This window comes from Carlito syrichta, unplaced genomic scaffold (genome assembly GCF_000164805.1).
Source record: "Carlito syrichta isolate Samal-C Ts95f unplaced genomic scaffold, Tarsius_syrichta-2.0.1 Scaffold302396, whole genome shotgun sequence".
Lineage (NCBI taxonomy): Eukaryota > Metazoa > Chordata > Mammalia > Primates > Tarsiidae > Carlito > Carlito syrichta.
The window spans coordinates 389,868-411,917 of NW_007246492.1; the positions used below are offsets into that span (position 1 = coordinate 389,868).

The window sequence follows — 22,050 nt, forward strand, 5'->3', positions numbered from 1 at the left end:
CTGGAGGGCCTCGTCCAGCTGCGGGTCGGGGGAGCTGACGTAGGAGCGGTCGCTGTAGCCCACGTACGAGTCGCTGCTGCCGCAGCTCACGCTGCCTTCGCTGCTGCAGTCGGAAGCCACGGAGCTGACTCTGTAGTCGGTGTCCAGGGAGAAGCGCCTCTCGGGGCTTCGCGGGCCGGAGATGCTCAGGCTCGAGTACGTGCTCACCAGGGAGTAGTACCCGATGTCCACAGGCGAGTCGCACTTGGGGTACTGGTCGTAAGGCAGCGGCGATCCGTGGTTTTTGGTGGCCATCAGCAGCGGAGGATACTGTCCCTGCGGTCTTTGGTCCGGAGGTGGGAAGTGGACTCCGGAGGGGAGGCCGTTGCTTAGCGACGGCGTGCTTTGGGGCTTGGCGGCGGGAGTCGCCGGGATGCTGACCAAGGAGGGCACCGACCTGGTCTCCAGCTTGTTTTTGGTGGGAAGCTTTTCTTCTAGGTCCTGGTAGGCCTGAGTCCTGATGCTCGGGTCCGACTGCCTCTTGGGAGCGCCGCGCTTGACGTCCGAAGTGCTGTCGGCCTTCGTGCTGCAGGGAACGCTGTTGCTTTTCACCAGCCCCCCTTCGCTGGCAGTTTTGGCAGCCGTGTTTCGAGACATGGCGCGAAGCTCATCGGCCACGGACCGCTGTGGCTGACTGCCCCGCTCGGGGTGGTAGTATTTGCACTTGTGTCCGTAGGTGCACTTCTTTCCTGTGAAGGGTGAGATCGAGGAGGCAAAGGAGAGTCTCGGACCGTCACCGGATGGCCAGACTCAAATCACCAGATCCTGAAAATTCACTCTGGCACTACTGTTTAGCTTGTGGAAAAGTCCAGCGCCAAAGTGGGAGCTACGTTCTAAGCATGACTTGGTTCCTTACCCTTGGGAAGCGTCACTTCGAAGGCTTCTGACTTCCTTACTAGCCAGAGCAGTAAGAGGCGTAGTTGAATGATTACCAATCACCTCAGAGCCTTTGGCTAATACTCCCATGTTCTCACAGCTCCTACCCGCTTCTTCTCTTCCAGTGGAAATTTATATAAATCAGGTAGAAAATCTTATTTGGAAGAGCAACACGTACCATGGTAATAAGACTGGACCACAATCATCTGAGTTGTATCTCGATGAAAGAACTCAACTTGTAACTACCTGAAAACTAACTTATGGTAAAATTGTCTCGGATTTTGAACCATGGTTTGATTCAGGGAAATGCATTTGTATGAAACCTAAATAGCGAAAAATAATTCTTTTTCATGGCTAAGTGATTTTCTTAAATTTAACTGCAATCAAGAGAACCACATACTATGTCTTCCAATATCTTAACTGTTTATTCTGATTAATAAGTCTAACAATACCCTGTGTTCTAAAGGCATATTCTGCAGCCATAAAGAGGGACAAACATACGGACTTTGCAGCAACTTGGATGGATTGAGAGTCGATCACACTCGGTGATCTAACACAGAAACAAAGAACAGAGTACCGTATGTTCTCACTCCTAAGTGGACCTTGAACGATTATCATAATACTGTAAGAAAGGGACTGGCAGTAGTGGGAAACTGTCAGGGGAGGGGGGAGGGTGGGATTGGCAGTTGAGGGAAAATGCCCGGGGTGGGGTGGGGGGGCACACCTCATCAACAAGGGTACCTGCATAATCAACATTGTATACCTAACCCTGAATTGTACCCCACATCTTTATAATAAAAGATGAAAATAAAAAAATAAAGGCATATATTAAATATTCATAAAGAAAGTTACCATATGGACAAGGTTGCTTCTTGTGTTCAGGAACAATAGGTTTCTTCCTCAGAAAATTATCCAGACTGGGGCCATGTCTGCCGAGAGGGTCATCAGGGGGCATGAACCTGTCATGGAGATATCAAAAGTGATTCCTGAGTAGGAGGGAACTGAATTCTAAAAAGAATCCAAAGGTTCATTTGCTTGAAGTTATTTTTTTGGAATTTTAACCCAAGTGTTTTGATTCAGCATTTATTTGCCAGATTAAAAAAAAAAATCAGTACATGAAGTTCTTTTTTCTTAATGAAAACAAAGTTAAACTGTTTCAGGTCGAGGTTGTGTTTGTTTTAATTCAGACGCATTTTGAGCCTAGCGTGTCCTAATTCATTCTTCTTCTCAGTCTTGGGATCGCGTAAGGTTTTAGAGAGTGATCACACTTCAGGAGAGTCTTAACAAACATGAATCCTGTGAAGTAGGTGCAGCAGGTGGGGGTGAGGCCGGCAGGGGAGGGGCAGGAGGGGAGGTGGTAGAGGTGATGGGAAGAGACACACGGCCCCGATGCTGACGATGTGTCAGGCACTTCACGCACCATTTCATGACACCCTAGCGCATGAGCCCGGGAAGTGTGACATTTTATAGATTGATACACTTTCCTAAATGAGATGAGTTAAGTAATTTTTATCTAATGTCACATGGCAGAGTCAAGATCCAATTGTCTGATTCCAAAATCTATTCTCTTCTTACGATACTATGTGCTTCTCAGCCGAGAGTTTAAAAAAAAAAAAAAAAAAAAGCAACAAAGGAAGTAAACTTATTATTTTGGTTAACGTGTCCATGCATAAACACACTCCGAAAAAGTACTACTGAAAGCTTCCAAATTATCTGGTTCAGCTCAGTATATGTAAGTGTTTGATAGAGAAAGACATTACGGAGTGCCTTGGGAGAAAATGTTAAGGAAACACGTTTCTTTCTTCAATTACGCCCAGAGGCAATGACTGTCCAATGGAGGAGAGAAGAATTTATGTCATGTGGAATGCAAAGAGTTATAATTGAGAAATTCTACTCCCTATGTCAGTGTTTGAAGCTGAAATAAACCCAAGGATTCAGCTACGAAACGTGAACAATAGAAATATATGAATTCTTACAGAAGTGTTAACGTCGCCGAGGAGTGACACTTAGCAAACACAGTGTTAATGATCACAATATGACATTAAGAGTGGAAAATATAGGAGACAAAGGAAGTCAATCCCACAATCTTAATATAATTATTTTCCATGTTTGTGTTAGATTTAAGTCGTTTTCCATACGCACATACCATTTTATGTAGCTTTAATACAAGTAATTTTATGCTCTCTCTTATTAACAAAAATATCCATGCTTCTTAATAGCTTTCATAATTCTGAACTGCTAAGCAATATTTCGATCAAGTATCACAATTTGATTGATTTCTCTTTTGTATAATTGTCTTTGAATTCTCACAATTATAAACAATACAAAAATGAGCATATCTCTCATTATATCTTCCAAGAAATGAGACGATTGGGTTGACACAGCACACACATTCTTGTGGTTTCTGTCAACCTGTGCAAAATTGTACACCCATTGACCAGAATCTTTAACAGCAGAAAGCACACACAAAACTGTTTTTGTGAATTAAGTGGGTGAGAAAAACACATATTCTTCAAATATAGCTTGCACCTTTTTTATTTGCAACAGGGAAGCCTTTTCTATGCATGTACAAACATACATACTTCTCATGAGACATGCTTGCTCATGTCATTTGTTCATTCATCAGCTGGCAGACTGATCAGGAGCAGAGTCTTACAGTTGTTGGCATACCGACTTTAACAACTTTTTTTTTTTGAGTCGGAGTCTCACTCTGTTGCCCAGGCTGGAGTGCAGTGGCACGTTCCCGGACACCGCAGCCTCGACTTGCTGGGCTCAGGTGACTTTCCGCCTCAGTCTTCCAAGTAGCTGGAACTACAGGCGCATGCTACCACGCCTGGCTTATTTTTTAAATTTATTGTAGAGACAAGGTCTCGCCCAGTTGCCCAGGCTGGCCTCAAACCCCTGAGCTCAGGCAATCCTCTCTCCTTGGCCTCCCAAAGTGCTGGGATTACAGGCTTGAGCCATCGTGCATGGCCACGTATAACAACTTTAAGAAATGCTGGGCAGGTGTGTGCTGCATAATGACATTCTGGTCAAAATGGGCTGCATATATGATGGTGGTCCTATAGGTTATAACAGAACTTTAAAAAAAAATCCCTGGTGACATCATGGCACAATACACGACTCCTCGGTTTGTGTTGACGCCGGTGTAAACAAACCTACCGTGTTGCCTGGTGCAGAAAATTCTAGCATATTCAGTTACATACAGTACATAATACTTGATAATAAATAACTATGTCTATGATACTGGTTTACGCATTTACTATACTAAGTTTTTTATGGCTATTGTAGAGTGAACTCTTTCTACTCATTTGAAAAAAAAAGCTAACTTCCAGACAGCCTCAGGCAGGGCTGTCAGGAGGTATCCAGAAGAAGGCATTGTCATCATAGGACATGACAGCTCCATGCGTGTTACTGCCCTGAAGACCTTCCAGGAGGACAAGGGGTGGAGGTGGAAGACAGTGATATGAATGATCTTGACCTTGTGAAGGTCTAGGCTAATTGTGTTTGTGCCTTTACTTTTTTTTTTTTATTTGGAGTCTCACTCTGTCACCCAGACTGGAGTGCAGTGGCTGTTCCTGGCCACCATAGCCTCAACCTGCTGGGCTCTGGCGATCCTTCTGCCTCAGCCTTCCAAGTAGCTGGAACTACAGGCACACGCTACCACACCGGGCTAATTTTTTAATTTATTGTACAGATGAGGTCTCGCCAAGTTGCCCAGGCGGGTCTTGAACCCGCGGGCTCAGGCAATCCACTCACTTCAGCCTCCTAAAGCGCAGGATTACAGGTTGAGCCACTGAGTCTGGCTTGTGCCTTTACTTTTAACAAAAAAGTTGAAAAAGTTACAGTAAGCTCAGGTTAACTTATTGAAAGACAGAAATTTTTTTTTTTTGAGTCAGAGTCTCACTCTGTCACCCAGGGTGGAAAGCAGTAGCAACCCACTGGGCTCCGGTGATCCTTCTGCCTCAGCCTTCCAAGTAGCTAGAACTGCAGGTGCACACCACCACACCTGGCTAATTTTTTGATTTATTGTAGAGATGGGGCCTTGCCAAGCTGCCCGGGCTGGTCTCGAACCCATGGGCTCAGGCAATCCTCTCACCTCGGCCTCCCAAAGTGCTGGGATTATAGGCGTGAGGCACCACACCCAGCCTGAAGACAGAAATTTTAAAAAAATGTGTAGTCAGAGTGTACAGTGTCCATAAAGTCCTTGGTAGCATCACGTCCTAGGCTTCACAGTCACAGTCACTTACTGACGCACCCAGAGCAACTTCCTGTCCAGCAAGCTCTAGTCACGAGAAGTGCCCTACACAAGTGAATCATTTTTGATCTCTTATACCATCTTTTTACAGTACCTTTTCTATGTTTAGCTATGGATAGATGCAAAAACACTCACCATTGTGTTACAACTGCCTACGGTGTTCAGGACAACAAGAAACTGTAAAGGTCTGTCGCTTAGGGTAAGAGGCTATACTGTGGAGCCCAGGCGAGTGGCAGGCTATACCTTCTAGGTGCAGGAAGTCCTCTCTGTGATGCCTGCACAGTGATGCCATCACCCACTGACGCCTTCCTCAGAACTTATCCCTGTCATAACGCCTGACAGTGTTTAGTAGGCGACAAGGCTCTGAATTGATCTTGAAAGGCGGCTCTCGGAGGAAGAGGACGCTAATGCCCCCTCTGTCAGCCATTACAGGCTCTTTGGTCTCTGAAGACTTCCTTTCCAGCAGGTGCTCTACTAGTGACTTCCAGGGAAGGGCAGGGCCTGCCGCTCACACAAGGCCTCCCGCGGCATGGCTCCTGACTCCTGCTGAGGACTGGAGGGGAAATCAGTTGTTGGGGGAAATCTGTCTCAGGCCTGGTTAGTGGCAAAAAAACCAAAAGGGTTCAGCAGCAGCTGCTGGAGAGAGTGATATTTCCAGGGGAGCAGCATCACTGGGAGGTAAAGAGCTTCACTTACTTGTCATTGACAAATGAATACATCAGTAACCGCTCATCTATGAACTTCTTCCATTCTGGTTTTTCATTAGCCAAATCCCTGTAGTTATCATTGGACACGATGATACCGTCCGACTCAAAAGCCAGCTTCACGATGAACCTGTCATCGTAGCACACCACTCGCCGCCCCTGGACCCGCCGAGAAGGCGTGAACACCAGGATCTTCTCCTTCTCCAACTTGCGTAAAATCTCCTGATCTGCGAGAAGAATACAGGTTGAATTTCAGACATAAACGCACGTGTAACACCCGTGGAAACTTGCATGCAGTGTGAGCTTTTATGACGCGAACTTAACGCATGTCATCATTTAATCAGGGATTGTGATTTATGGATGTAGCACAATCTGTAACTGCCGATAAGATGTTTCCTTCAGGAACTTTAATAACAAGGCCTTTAAAGATAGTTTTAAAAAAATGAACAGCATAACACTTAAACATGACCAGGCAAATTCTGATTTTCATTACACGAAGCCTTTGTTTAAGGGCGGGAGTCATCAGCACGCTCACTGTAGACCTGGCGTCTTCTGTGCTCCTTCCACAGTGCCATTCGAACGAGGTCACTGGGGGTTGGGTGGGGCTTAGGTGTGAGCAACAGATTTTTTTCTCCCAAGTCTGTGTATTTTGTAGTCATTTTCATCTGACTGGTGAATGCGATGGCAGGAGAGAGTGAAACGAGGCCGCGGACATCGTCCAGGCAGCAAAGGGAAAAACCCTCAGGGGCAGATGGCTCAAGGGCAATGAGGTCAGAAATGTTACGGACACGGCTGTGGCATGTTCCATGTCCTTTCCTATAAAACATGGCTACAAACACTGGCGTGTTCATGAGGGCTGGACTGAGTAAGGGGGGAGGAGAAGGGGCTATGTGGAAATAGTCACTGTAGGAGAGAAAAAGGACGGGCAGCGGAGTGCTTGCGTGCCTTTGGTTGGCACACTCTTACAGCTCTTTGTAAGTCTCCTGACTTGTTCTGTGGTTAAAAAAGGGGGGCTAGGGCTTCTGTTTTGATCAGTGACAAACATTCTCTTTCAGTCATCCTTTCTTCCTACGGTTGCTCCTCCGTTTCCCACTTTCTTGCCATTGTAAATTCAGGCATTGCCTACACATTTTTAAAAAGCTCACTACTTCTTACTGGGTGCGGTGGCTCAAGCCTGTTAATCCCAGCAATTTGCGAGGCCGAGGCGAGAGGACTGCCTGAGTCCAGAGTTTGAGACTAGTCTGGGCAACTTGGCGAGACCTCGTCTCTACAATAAATCAAAAAATTAGCTGGCATGATGCTGTAGTTCCAGCTATAGCTTGTAGTTCCAGCTATATGGAAGGCTGAGGCAGAAGGATCACCTGAACCCAGCAGGTTGAGGCTGTGGTGGCTGTGAGGCTGCTACTGCACTCCAGCCTGTGCCACAGAGTGAGACTCCAACTAAAAAAAAAGAAAAAATCCTCACTGTTTCTTGACACTTATTAACTGAATCTATGATGCTGACAGCTTTAAAATAGTTCTTATCAAGTGTCATTTTTGGTACAGTGAAAGAGTCCTGGATTACCCAATTTACCGGGTGTTATCTGGCTAAGGGTTGTAGTCAAGAGACCCAAAGCCTCTGACATTAGCTAGGCCATTTTACAACATAAACTGCATTCTGACATGTTCCAGAGACGAGAGCACTGATATTTTTAAAACTAAACTTAGCCATGCTCCACACTCCACACTGTACACTACCATTTTCCCTTCTTGCTGTCACATTCCTCTCATGATCAAGAAGGTTTCAAGACACGTACATGCTTACATGGTTTTTTTTTTTTTCCAATTACTGTATCCCTTCCCCCATTATTGAAGTATTTTTTTTATCAGTTTCTTGTAGGAAATTAGGAAAGTAAGTAAGGAAAAGTACTAAGTAGAGAGAAATAAAGACTCATAAAAGCTACTCAGTGGTAAAATATTAACAACTGTTAGTATTTGGGCATATTTCCTTCTAGCCATTTTCTGTATATTTTATTTTATTCTTCCCATTGTTGATATATGCATGGCATGTATATGTGTATAATAGGATCTGCCATTCAAGTAAACAAAAATTTCTTTAGATCATTAAAAATTCTGCCTGAATATTCTAATGCATGTTCTAATCATATTAATACATTCAAATTTACTGAACCATCCTTCTAATGGGTAAGCACTTTGTTTTAATTTTTGTGTGTTTTAAATAGTAATGCTGCCCTGAATGTCTTTGGTGAGAAATATTTTCCTGTACCTCTGCTTATTTTCTTGGGACTTACTCTGAGAAGGGGAACTAATATATCTGAGCATTAACATTTTAAGATTAACTGTTTTCTTGGCAAGTTGTAACTATTTCCACAGCAGTGTATGGGTAATTCCCAGAGGGCACTAAGTATTATCAGTTTTTTAATCTCTGCTAATTTGATGGGTAAAAAAAAACAGTTGTTCAGATTTGCATTTCTTTAATTACTAATGAGGTTGAACTCTTTTATCTTCTTATTTGGCATGTGTATTCTGGAGTTATCTATTCCTATCATCTTACCATTCATATATTGGGGAGAGCTTTGTGGTTGTTTTGTCTATCTATATGAGTTGTTTTCTTTTTTTTTTTTTGGATTCAGAGTCTCACTCTGTCACTCAGACTGGAGTGCAGTGGCATGACCACGGCTCACTGAAACCTCAAACTCCTAGGCTCAAGGTATCCTGCTTCAGTCTCCCGGGTAGCTGAGACTATAGGCATGTGCTACCATGCCCAGTTAATTTCGTAATCTTTTTGTAGAGAAAAGATCTCACTATGTTGTCCAGGTTGGTCTTGAATTCCTGGACTCAAGCAATTCTCCCACCTCGGCCTCCCAAAGTGCTGGCATTATAGGTGTGAGTCATTGCACCCAGACTTTATGAGATCTTTATGTTAAGGGCATGGATTCTTTGTTTGTTGCATTTTTTTGGCAATTGGTGGATTTTTTATTTTTTTTATTTTTTTTGAGTTGGAGTCTCACTCTGTCGCCCAGACTGGAGTGCAGTGGCCGGGAGCGGCCACTGCAGCCTCGACCTGCTGGGCTCCGGCGATCCTTCCGCCTCAGCCTTCTGAGTAGCCGGAATTACAGGTGTGCGCTACCACGCCTGGCTGATTTTTTGATTTATTGTAGAGATGAGGTCTTGCTGCCCAGGCGGCTCTCGAACCTGCGGGCTCAGGCAATCCGCTCACCTCAGTCTCCCAAAGGCACGGGATTACAGGCTGAGCCACCGAGCCCGGCTTGGATTTTCATTTTTAAGAAAGTTTTCCACAATGCAGAAGCTTAAATTCTGAAGTAATTATACCTACCTTTTCCTTTGTGATTTCTTCTAAAAAATTTAAACTTAGAAAAATCTTCTATAAATAGTCTTTGATGGTTTGATTTTTGACAATTAATTCTTTGACTATCTGGAATTTATTGATTTTTTTGTCCTCCTGAGTTGGGAGTCTTACTCTGTCACCCAGGCTGGAGGACGGTGGACAATCATGGCTCACCACAGCCTCAACCTCCTGAGCTCAGGCGATCCTTCTGCCTCAGCCTCTGGAGTGGATGGAATTACAGGCACATGCCACTACACCTGGGTAATTTTAAAAATTTTTTTATAGAGACAAGGTCTCATTTTGTTGCCCAGGCTGATCTTGAACTCTTGGCCTCAAGCGATCCTTCTGCCTCAGCCTCCCAAAGTGCTGGGATTACAGGTGTAAGTGGAATTTACTGTTATATGGTATAGGATAAGGATCAAAGCAAGTACACTTTTTCCAATTTCTTGGTACTACTGGTTGAATGATGCCTAGCTCTCTGCCTTCCAGTTTTATACAGGCTGGGGTCGGAGTCCACGCTTTGGACTCCACCATTACTTGTCTATTTATTTTCATGCTAATTTAGCAATGATGTAATAGTTGTCAAGAAAAATAAAGTCTTAACTTCCCCCTACAGGTACATGCTAGGTGGGCTCTTCATTTGTTTTTATTTGGAATTTTTAATAGTTTCTTTCAGTTTGTGTTAATATCAGAGGTGGAGAGAAGGACAAGAAAGGTTGGGTACTGATTGAGAATCACTGAGATGTTAAACAACAAAAATAGACAGTGACAGAGGACATCTTTACCTGAAACCCACACATTTGAAAATTACAAAATCATGCAAAATACAAATCCTTTATTGGGATCAGGCCATTTCCTTTGACTTGACTAATATCAACCCCCAGGGTCTTATAGGTAGGTCTTTTGCTGACTGCCGCTATTAGAATTTCACCGCCACCTAGTCTAGTTTCACACAGCACATAAGAACATGAGAAAGTTGAGGTCCAAAGAGGCTCGTTGTACTGCTCAAAGTCTCCATGGCTAAGTGAAGAGAAAAGTCAGCAGTTGAATCTAGGCCTCCTGACTTCTAGGATATCTCTACAGGTCAGATTTTTACAAGATTCGAAGGCAAGGTTTCCACATAAAAGAAAAAACTGGCTTATACAGCAAGGATTAATGCTAAGCTAACATAATCAGAGAGTTTTCAACCCTGATAATAACTTTGCCGTCCCACCCAAGAGGATGTAGCAGTCACACAGATTGAGCAAATTAAACCAATTCAGAATATGTGACAGTGCCAGAGAACTGCACAGGTATTATAAGAAGGCAAAGAACAAACAGCTGCCTGCACTAAGCTTACCTGTGATGAGAGCGTCAGGCCGGGATTGCTCTTTTCTCCAAGCAGGAACAAAAACGGTAACATCTTTGTGACCTCTTTCCAAAAACCAATCCACGGCCAATTTTATTCCTCGGCAGGAAAATACTTCTTTGTTTCCATGGCTGAAAGATTATTTGAAGCACAACAAAACTTAAATTCAATGAAATGAATTCAAGCTTGTAAACAGACATGATGACATAATTATAATACGTACATCATACATATTTACATACATCATTACAATACATCAAATTTAAGATGGAGCTGTACAGCTCAGAGAAACGTTAAGATAACAGTTGAAAGTTAAGATCTGTGAGGAGGACAATAAGAAAATTGAGATGGTTATTTTGTGGAGAATAAAGAAACCTAAGTGTTCAAGTGTAAAGTTGTAAAGGTTGGCTAGTCAGAAAGATGCAACCTCTTTTTGATCCGGATGGGGGAAAAAGAAAGGGCGTTATAGCAAGAAGAATTTCAGTCAAATGTAAAGAAGTCACACAGGAAAAAAAAAATCTGTAAAAACAGTGGAATTCCAGGCACAGTGGATCACACCTGTAATCCCAGCACTTTGGGAGGCAGAGGAGAGAGGATTACCCAAGCCCAGGGATGGGTGAGTAACCTGGGCAACTTGGCGAGACTTTGTCTCTACAATTAAAAACAACAACAACAACAACAACAACAAACAAATTAGCCAGGTGTGGTGGCCTGCGCCTGTAGTTCCAGCAACTTGGAAGGCTGAAGTGGAAGGATCACATGAACCCAAAAGGCTGAGGCTGTGGTAGTCATGATCGTGCCACTGCACTCCAGCCTGGGCAACAGAGTGAGATTCCAACTCAAAAAACAAACAAAAACAAAACAGTGGGATTAATGCTTAAGAGTTTTAAAAGACTTTCCCTTCTCAAGAGTTCTTTCTTATGCGTGTATTTCAATGTCCCTCAATGACTGCACGACACATAAAATGTATTAGGTGACCCATGTAAGACAACATGCTACACACTCATTGAAAGAAAAAACATGTTCACAATGCTTAGTGTCATACAAGAAACACTTTCCATATCCTGTAATGGAAAGACACCCAGTTCTGTTCAACAATATTGTGTTGGACAAGGATTAATGATGTCAAAAGGGTGTTCAAAATTGGATTAGCAGTCTTAGGGCCTAAAGGGAAGCACACAATGAAAACATTCAATAAGTATTTACCTAACACCAGGCTCTGCTTGTACCTTAGCCTAATAATTATCAATAACATGTATTCTAACGTTTTCAAAGAAAAAGTATCCTGCTATGAATGTGATAATTATGTTCTTTTTCTTGTACAGTTTGAGCTTGGAAGGCTCTATTTGTTATCTATAATGGAGATAAGGTTTTTTTTTCTTCTTGGGAATAAGGAGGGCTGAGAATGAAATAACGTAGTAGATGCTTTGTTAACTTTTAGCATAAACCAAACAGTAGGCATATTAGTATGTCCCCTGGGAAGCATTAGAACCATTTAACACATGGCTAATCACTTTTAGTACAAAACAGAAATAGATCAACTTGCTTTGTAGATGTTGAAGGCTCCAAATAGACAGAGACTATGGTTCCAAGGACCTGTCCTGATGCCCTTGGTCAAGACTAGAGAAGAAATCGGGTGATGCACTGGAAGTTTCAGAGAATGGGACAAAGAAAGGGAGAGTATGAGTTCATTTTCTAGGTAAGAAGGACTATTTGTGGCCTGGCCAATATGCCAGCAAGAGATATAAAGCAATGTTAGGTTTTACGGAAAATATGAAAATTTTATCACAGTCTTCTAGAAAACTGTAGAAAGTAATATCTCTAGAAAGAACACTTATACCAAGTATTCTGACATACAAAAACTCAACTTGGTAAAATCTTATTATATTTTTACTTTGCATCAATGCTTTGAAATCTATGGTACTATGCTTTGCTAGTAACCTAATAATATTTGGTTTCCTGAGAGTTGAGCATTGAACTACTTCTGGCTCCAAAGACAGAACTGCATAAGTGTTTTCTTCCTGGTGATTTCATTTGGTAAGGGTAACTGTCTCACTTACTTACTCTAGACAGAAACAGAAGATACTATCTCCTAATTTAAAAACTTTCATTTTCATAAAATGTGTGTAAACAGCAAACCATTTCCAATCATGGGACAAAGATTCTATAGATGTGAAAACCGGATATTATACCACACAAAAGTGGCACATTATGAATGGTAAATAGAAATGTATAAAGAGCCCAACTTCTTGAGCACATGGACCCACATGTAGCTCCCATCTTATTATTTGAAAAAAAAAAAACTCCCATTTGTTTAAGCAATTGTAGTGAAGTTTTATGTTATTTGCAGCTGAACACATCCTGAACTGCCCCATGGGGCATACTATGAACCAAAGAAAATGGACACAGCTCTATTAATACCACAGGAAATAATATATTTTAAGGCAAAAAACATTATTAGGGACAAAATATTATTACGTGAAACAAAAAGGGAGCAATTCATAGAAAGCTATAGTAATTCAAAACTCAGTCTTCATATTAGTAAGACCGAAAAAACAAAAACAAAAACAAAAAACCTCACGGTATCACTAGAAAGAAACAAATAAACCCACTATCATACTAAGGGAAGAAGGAGTAGAACACATTTAGTAAAGACACAGATTACTGGAGCAAGCAACTACAAGCTTGATTAGTAAACATATACAAAACCTGTACAAAATTAAAGAAAAAATCTGTTCAAAAACAGACGGAAACTTTATAAAACTGGCTATGTTCAGGTCATAGAACAGATTAACGGGCATCAGCAAACTGTACATATGATATTTTTTGACTATATTATAATATTGCAGATATAAAATTCTTATTCAAAAATGAGTGTTGCTATACCTGCAAAATCAATTAACAATTTTAATAAAAAAAAAACCCAATAATTTGTAACAGAAATAAAAACTACACAGACCTTTTTAAAGAGATATGAAAGAGCTTTATAGAGAAAATGAAAATTGAAAATCTACATTAACAGGCATAAGAGAAGACCTAAATAGAAAAACAATATACCCTTTTTATGGGCTAAGACTCAATTTATAAAGATGGCAACTTTCTCAAATTATCTATAAGGTCACTGCAATTCCAATCAAATTTCTCCAAGGTTTTTTCAAGGAACTTGAGAAGCTGATTCTAAAATTAATATGGAAAAACAAAAGGCCAAGAATGAGGTGACATTACAAATCAATAAGGGAAAGACTGACTATTCAACAAATGGTACTAGGGACACTGGTTTTTCATATGGCAAAAATAAAATTGCAAAACTTTCAGAAGAAATTTGTGGAGATATTCATATCAGAATGGGGAAATACTTCTTAAACAAGATACAAAACCACAAGCTATCAAGGAAAAGACTGATATATTTGAGCACATAAAAGTTTATTATGCAAGAGTCCATAAAAAAGAAAAGTCATAGACTGGGAGAAGATATTTGCAACAGATAAAATCTGTCAAAAGGTTGGTACTCAGAATACATAAAGTACTCTTATATACCAAAAAGAGTAACCAGTTTTTTTTAGGGCAAAAGATATGAACAATCAATTCACAGAAGAGGAAACCCAAATGACCAATGAACACAGGAAAAGATGCTCAATAGTAGAGACATGCAAATTAAAGCCAAAATGAGACACTACTTCACACCCATCAGACTGGTAAAAATAAAGTCTGCAAACACCAGATGTTGCCAAGAATATGTGAAAGTAGGAACTTATACATTACAGGTGGGAGTGTAAATTGGTATAACTATTTGCGAGAGCAATTTGGCAATACTTTAGAAAGTTAGAGGCATGCTTTCTCTAAAACATAGTAATTCTGTATCCAGGTACAGTGAGCCCTGCAGGAACCTGAAATTGTATTTCATGCAATTAGCAAATGGCTTTCATCCTCCACCAGCTTAGATCACACATGGGGGAAGGCTCCTGTTCTTTTTTTTTTTTCTTTGAGTTGGAGTCGCACTCTGTTGCCCAGGCTAGAGTGTAGTGGCATGCTCCCAGTGATTCTTCCGCCTCAGTCTTCCAAGCAGTGGGAACTACTGGTGTGTGCTACCAGGTCCGGCTTATTTTTTTGACTTACTGTAGAGATGAGGTCTCACCAAGTTGCCCGGCCTGGTCTCAAACCCCCAGACTCCAGCAATCCTCTCGCCTTGGCCTCCCAAAGTGCTGGGATTACAGGCTGAGCCACTGTGCCTGGTCAGGCTCTGGTTTTTATCTTTTGCACAGGGAGGGAAAGGCAGGCAGGTGGGGATATGGAGGGTGAGTTCCTCAGTTGCCAGGACTTTCCCAACTAATCCTTCCCAAGCAGGCCAGGGTTTAAAAAAAAAAAAAGAACCCTATCCAGGAAATCCCTAGATTGGCTGCTGTTGCTTGGAAGTCCCTGTCAGCCACCAAGACACAGAATCATCCCTGTAATATTTAAGCCCGAGAATTACCAGGTGGCTTCAAATTGCAGATGGGATTTGGAAAGACTAGCAGAGGTTTTGGGAGACTGAACTTAATTCAACGTTACAGACACATGCTGAAGGATGTGGCTGACTAATCATATGTGCTAGATACAACCTAAGGAGTAAGTGGGAAGATACTGATAAAGAATCATAGAATTGGAGTAAGCTGGATAAAGAATTATGAAAAATAGGATGTCAGAGTAAGTGCAATACAGCTACTGATGCAAATAAAGTATCTATTGACTATTTACTAAAAAAGGACCAGAGGCTTAATTCCATATAAATAGAGTCACTTATGGGCTATCTGTATGCATTCAGGTTTTTTTTTAAGCTAATAAGAATTAGCTAATTCTTTATTAATAAATTGGCATGTTCCTTTGGGTCTCAATTTCTTTCTTATTCCGACAATTTGGCAGTAAGGATGACTGGTATACCTCAGGGAATCCTTCCGCAGGTGCATTTGTTGGAGGATTTGTGGTTACCTCTGATTAGAGCAGAGCTCCTGAATGTTAGCTTTAAAAGTCCCTCTGACTACTTTGCCTCAGAGGGATTGGGTTCCCAGGGAAAATTCCAAACCCTCACTGCAAATTTTGAGTTACTACTGAAGGTCCTATCTGATTGGCCACTGGCTTTAATAGTAGAAAATATGAGAAGCCCAGAATGAGCTGTCAGTAGGCCTCTTTCTTAAAAACAACAGGCTTATTTAACTCTGTCACATTGGGGATAGGTATACTTACACAGATCCTGCTTTGCAATGATCAGAAGAAGGCTCATTTGAAGTAGACAGATTGTTGTATTTACAGAGATTCTTGCAAAAATCTCGCTCAAAATAAAATGAATATTGGTTCTAGGGATCTCAGAAATAAAAGAAAGAACAAACTGGACAGCAATAAATAATGAATTAAGAAACCAGAGGAAGAGATGAAGATACTGAAAGCTCCTTTCTCTTTCTCCAGGTTCTTGACTTTCTCTGCTTTGTTCCTTCTGCTTTGTCTACTTCCCAATACCCTTCTCTGCCTCAAGCTGGGACCTAGAAGAGTGGAGCAATGACCTTATGGATTTTCCAGTGCTCTGGATGGTTCCCAGGGGCTGCAGGACATGGGGAAAACTTCTTCCTGGAAGGAGGAGACCTGCTAGCCTTATTAGACTATCTTAATATGGATTCCACCTCCAAAACGTCCGTAAATGGAACATGTACGACAAAGCCAGGAAGGCAGAATTGATGAAGAGGGAACAAGAGTCCGAGAATTTGGACAAGAGACCGTCCTTAAGGCGTTAGGCTGGCAAGCAGTTGCCCTGGTAACCTGGACAAAAGGGGAAGCAGAAAGAGTAAGGACACCAAACAGCAGAAAGAGACTGAAACTACAGAGCCGCACAAATCAACTCACTTTCCTTCTGAATGTGAAGAAAATCAGCCCTACTCTTTTGGAGCTCCAGTGACCCCGATGCCTCTTATAAGGCATCCAGGAAAGCCTGGTACATCAGATGTGAAAAAGTGCATGTGTCCTTTTCCTCCGTTGATGTCACTCGGAGTTATTTTCCAGTGCTCTGAAAAGAGTCGGACAAGTTTGCCAAGGGGCTCTACAGCACATTTGCAGCCCACATCCCTTTGTGTGAGGATGCATGCCGGCTGCTGCATGGGGTGTCGTGCTGGCCAACTTTGCTTGAGTCACGGAACAGGTATGATGGGGACCATGGCCTCGGGAAGCTGACTACCCCCTCAAACAGCTCATGCCTTGGGAATCCGTCCTGAGGCCCTGCTGCTGGCAGTCTTTGAAATCTTTCTGCAGGAGGTGACCTGGGAGAGGCTGCAGAGCCACTGCTGCTGAGTACTCCCTTGACTTTCATCAGTGGCTCACCGAGGCTTTCTCTAAATTAACACAAATGGGATTAGGGGCAGATCAGAACAGACCCTACTCCTTACCACTTTTATGGCAGCCTTGTTGCAGTGAATTCAAGCGTAAGTAAGAGAAAAGGCATTTGGGCGGTGAGGAAGACACGTTTTGCAGGTATTGGCAACAGTAATCCATCCAGTTTTAGAAAAACTGGAAGAGGGTAAAGAAGACCAAGAAACTTAAGACTACAGTGTTACCTGCCCAGTTAGAATGATTCACAAAGGGCCCAAGTCCCTTTCTGGAACTACCTACAAGTAAGAGAAGGTTCTCTAATGCGAAGTCAACAGGTCATTACTGTAAGAAGCCAGGACCCTGGAAACAGTGAAGAGATTAAGGACGATGCCAGGGATGTGACCCAACTGCGAAGTTTTAACCTCCTCGGGAGGCTCTTCCGCTCAGGAAACAAGAAGGGAGATAACCAGCAAATGGTACAAAGCAAGAAGCATGGAAACACTGGAAGAGCCTCAGTGCTGGGAACGGGAGAACCTCATCATGCGTTTGCTTGTTTTTCCTGCCTTGATCTTTTCCGGTCTTGTCGTGCGTGGACTAGAGCCACAAATTCTGCAGCTTTGACTGACCTTTCTTGTTTTATCCTGACCCAGAAAAACAAGTGTGGCTTTCTCTTGACAATCTTCCACCTTTTCTTTCTCCTCTGAGATTCATGAACAAATATTCCTCTATTTAAGGAACATGCTTCCTTTGTTTCTGAATGCCGTTAATCTGTTGGGAAGGGGCCTCTTGTGTAAACCAAGAGCTACCACATGCTGGCATTTCTGAAGCTTCTGGGAGGCAAGGTACATGAGCTAGTGAAGGTTATCATTTATTATACTCATAGTATGTGCTGCTGGCAGGGGGGGTCTTCCATGTTATGGGTCAAATTTTGAAGAACAGAGACTTTCTAACATCAGTAGCAACTAAAATATCACGTGGGAAATGAATTGCTGATTTACTAGAGTCATTGCAATTTCTCTAACACATTTTTGTAATTTATTATAGAACGCATGTCAGACTATAAGATAAAATTAATTTGCAGACTGAGCTGTGGAAAGGACCACTAAGGTTTGGACGAGGTTAATTGAAGCCTCATCACTTCTATCTAGAGATGCCTAATCAATTTCAGACAGATGCAACTCCCTATGAACTAGAAAACCGGAAACCAAGGGGAGCTGAAATGAACACAAATTATCTTGACAAATAAATACGTTCTTCATATGACTTTCACTATCATCACTTTTCACTATCCTTTAAGTTCATTTTGCCCCATAGAGCTAACAAGATTATCCTTACTCATATTTACTACTGTGATATCTCTGAAAAGCACATGAGTTCGACCTTTCTGTCTTCAACAGAAGGGCATTCCCGTAAGAAGCCAAAACAGTATGATGTTCGCTACATGCTATAACACCATATATAACTGCCACTGGAGAATTAAACTCTATTTGCTTATTAATGCCATTAAACTGGTCACCTATGATGGTTAACAGAGAATAAGGGTATATTTTTGTAATGCAGAGAAAAAATTCAGGAGACCACATATTTGAACACAGTTTGCCTCAGCCTGGGACCTGGAAGAGGGGGGACGACAGGTCAACCATTCCCATCTGCTATGTCTGAAATATACAATTGTACATATTACTTTTTCTTCAGTTACATACGCAGGTGCCACGAACTAGGTTAGCCACAGAACAGGAAGGGTTATTTTAGAATTAGAACTGTTATCTTCCAGTGACAGATATGAGGAGTAATTGAAAAACATGGAGAAACCTAAAAAGGGAACGAAGACTTCTATTAAAAGAGACTGCCTCTTTTTTAATACTTTATATGGCAGTGGAGAAGGGAAAAAAAAGAACAAAGGAGTCTCTTTTCAGTCATCTTTCTGTTTCCTAATATTTGATTTTACTGGAGTTTGAATATTACATAATACTTATAAAGAACTTTGGAAATTATAGGTGATTTTTTTTTAATTTTCTAAAATTTATGTAAAAAGGATATTACTTATATGAGAAAAGAATAGTTATTTTTACAAAGTCCTTTTTGCAACTTATCTACAATCTAAGAATAAAAATTGTACCTGGAATGGCATATCTCTACCAAGGAGAGATGGGTTTTTAAGAATAGGCTGATAGAGGGAAAATCACATTGCCTCTGGAATCGGATATGAGTTTAAAGCTTTTCTTTGCCACTTTTCTGTGGGGTAAGTTCTTATGCTGAACCTCAATTTCTCATATTTAAAATGAGGATAACTCTGCTACCTTATAGGACTGTGAGAACTGAGTAAGGTGATATATATGAAAAATGTAGCCAAATGCCTGCTATATAGAAAGCTTCAAAAAATTTTAGTTCCACCACTTTCTCATATCCCCTTGGTCTTAATGTTTAGAAAACGGGAAAAAGTTTTAGAGTAAAAATAAAACCAGTAAAATAATAGCTTAATAGCTTTAGTCTCACCGTAAATAGTAAACAGATGTTTAGGGCAGTATGTTTGATGGGTGGAGATCACGAAACAGTTTTAGTTTACAAAAGAAACCAGAAACCAAGCTCAAGGTAATCAGGATACTCAAGAAGGCAACCAACTGCTTTTCTACAACCCTCTAGAGATAACCTCCTATTTAAATCAAAAACTTGACCTGCATGTTTGCTGTATTCTAAGGTATACCTGTGTGATGCCCTCCACCAAAGGATTAAGGTACGACTATAAGCCTGTGACTTCAGGGGGTCATCACGTTAAGCCATTCATCACAGCAAGGATACAAATTAGCAGGGTTTGTCAGTGAAGTGCCTAGAATGAAAAGTTTGACACTAGGAAACCATATTTGAATCTTTAGTATTGAAGTTTAGCTATAAGTAGCTTAATTCTATTACAGAAAGTCAGGGTGAACTTTAGCACAGAATAGTAAAATAATAATATTAATATTTATTGAGCATTAAAATATTAATATAAAGTCCAGGTGCTTTCCAAATTATGGGGTGAATTAATTAGATTTTTTCCCCCTATTCTTAGGCCTCATTATACTTAAATCATCTTGAACATATAAAAATTGATTTTTATTTTAAAGAACTCTAAAAAAATGACTTTAAGACTGTCTTCATGAATGCATTTTTCAATGTCTAATGAGTCTTGAAAGAAATTCTTTTACATCTGTCTTTAAGCAGGGGGAGGCAGTGCAGCTGGCTATCATCTTCCATATGGAAATCGGATATTTTACTATCATTGTAGTCCAATGAAATTTCACATTGTATTGAGAATCTATAATTAACTTCGTATTGTTGACTCCTGGGCATCTAGAGTTTTTTTCTTTTGTACTGAAGGCTCATAACTGTTTGTTTTTGCACGCCTATTTTGTTATTCTTATGGTTACTCAGCTTTATTGTCTCTGATCACTTTTCCAATATACCAAGATCACTTTGAAGCGAATCCTCGTTCTCAGGAGGTTAAATACTAAACATAACACCAGAAAACTAAATCTATGCTCCCTAGTTATAGATCATTTAAATCAATGTTTGTCAAGTTCTGTTCCAAACTGAAATTCCATGACGGGCACAGAGGATCTTCTGGGGAGTAGAAGAGGAATTTTTAAGTGGGAAACACAGCCCTGCATATATTATATATATTACTTGTTTAAATATTGGGTTTCCATGCACGAGTTACAGAATTGTGACTGAACTGCTTTAAATCCTAAATCACCAACTTAGGATAACAAAAATATCCAACCCCAAAGTTATTCCAGTAGTCTAAGACGAAATAATTATTACTTTTCAGGTGGTTATGAATATACCAACAGTGCAGTAAAGAGAAGCAACTTTCAGAATTGGAGAGGGGGAAGGAAAAAGGAAAAGAAAGATTTCCTTCACCTTATAAGGCCTATAACTGGAGGCAAAATTAACAATTAGCTAATCTAGATGTATCTGACGATGAAGAAAACACATCTGTTTAGGAGATATAAAAAGGCTTTATTAGGAAAAATAGAAAACGTGGACTCTAATAACATTCTCCCATTTTATATAATTGGCAAGATTGGTTAGGCGAAGATCTGTGATTAACTTTATCTATGTATGTAATAGAATTACTACGGTTGCCGTTTCTAAGTTAGAGTTTAAAGAAGCATGCTTGAGATAATAGGGAATTTTACTGCCCATTGGTCTGTTACAATTCATGTTATTGATGACAACTAGAATTATGTACTTAACAGTTATAAAGAGGTGCAGCAGAATATAACTAATATTTGTCTTTGTCAGATTCCATACTGTATAATTAAAAACAACAACAACAACAAGACTAGCTCTGATTCTGATTCTTTTCATGGTCTCTGAGGATTTTCTTTAAAAACAACAAAAGAAATGGGCTACTGCCAACTAACCTCTAAGTAACACCTGTGACACTTACCTAGAGGGAATTTAAGATATGCTTGAATTAATGTGACTTCTAGTAAATTTGGGCTTAAAAACATTCCACTGAGAGGCTGTCCAATAAAATATAATGTGAACCACATATATAGCCTTAAATTATCTAGCAAAGCACAATAAAAAGATGAAAAGCAGTTGAAATTAATTTAGTATAAATGATTTAACTCAATGTATCACATTATCTTAACATATAATCAACATGATTTATTGAAATAGTTTACATATTTGTGTACTAAGTCTTTGAAATCTGATATGTATTCTATATTTACAGCATATCTAAATTTGGGTTGGCCACACGTGGCTAGTCATTATCTTTGGATCACACAGGTCTGCTGTACATAATTTTGACAAAGTTTGGTTGAAGGAGCCAAAGACAAATTTAAGTGGGCGCTGGCAACGTGTAGTCTCTCCTGTAGTCTACACCAGGGGTCTCCAACCTTGGCTGCAGACCAATAGCAGTCTGCGGCCAGTTAGGAATCAGGCCACATGGCAGGACCTTCTGTCAGATCAGTGGTGGCATTGGATACTCACAGGAGTGTGAACCCTATTGTGAACTGCACATGTGAGGAATCTAGGCTGCATGCTCCTTATGAGACTCTATTGCCTGATGATATCCACTCCCACTCTCCTCGCTGTGGAAAACTGTCTTCCATGAAACCGGTCCCTGATGCCAAAAAGTTGGGGACCACCGGTC

General features: G+C 40.9%; 1 protein-coding gene across 1 annotated transcript in view; it reads right to left on the reverse strand.

Moving 5' to 3' along the window:
* ZC3H12C (zinc finger CCCH-type containing 12C) overlaps positions 1–22,050 on the reverse strand; it is a 33,295-nt gene that overhangs the window by 2,488 nt on the left and 8,757 nt on the right. Inside the window, exons 3-6 of the mRNA XM_021711603.1 lie at positions 10,566–10,705; positions 5,870–6,104; positions 1,768–1,874; positions 3–728 (exon numbers count right to left, since the gene is read on the reverse strand). Coding sequence (XP_021567278.1) covers positions 3–728; positions 1,768–1,874; positions 5,870–6,104; positions 10,566–10,705 — 1,208 coding nt within the window. The remainder of the gene's footprint in view (positions 1–2; positions 729–1,767; positions 1,875–5,869; positions 6,105–10,565; positions 10,706–22,050) is intronic.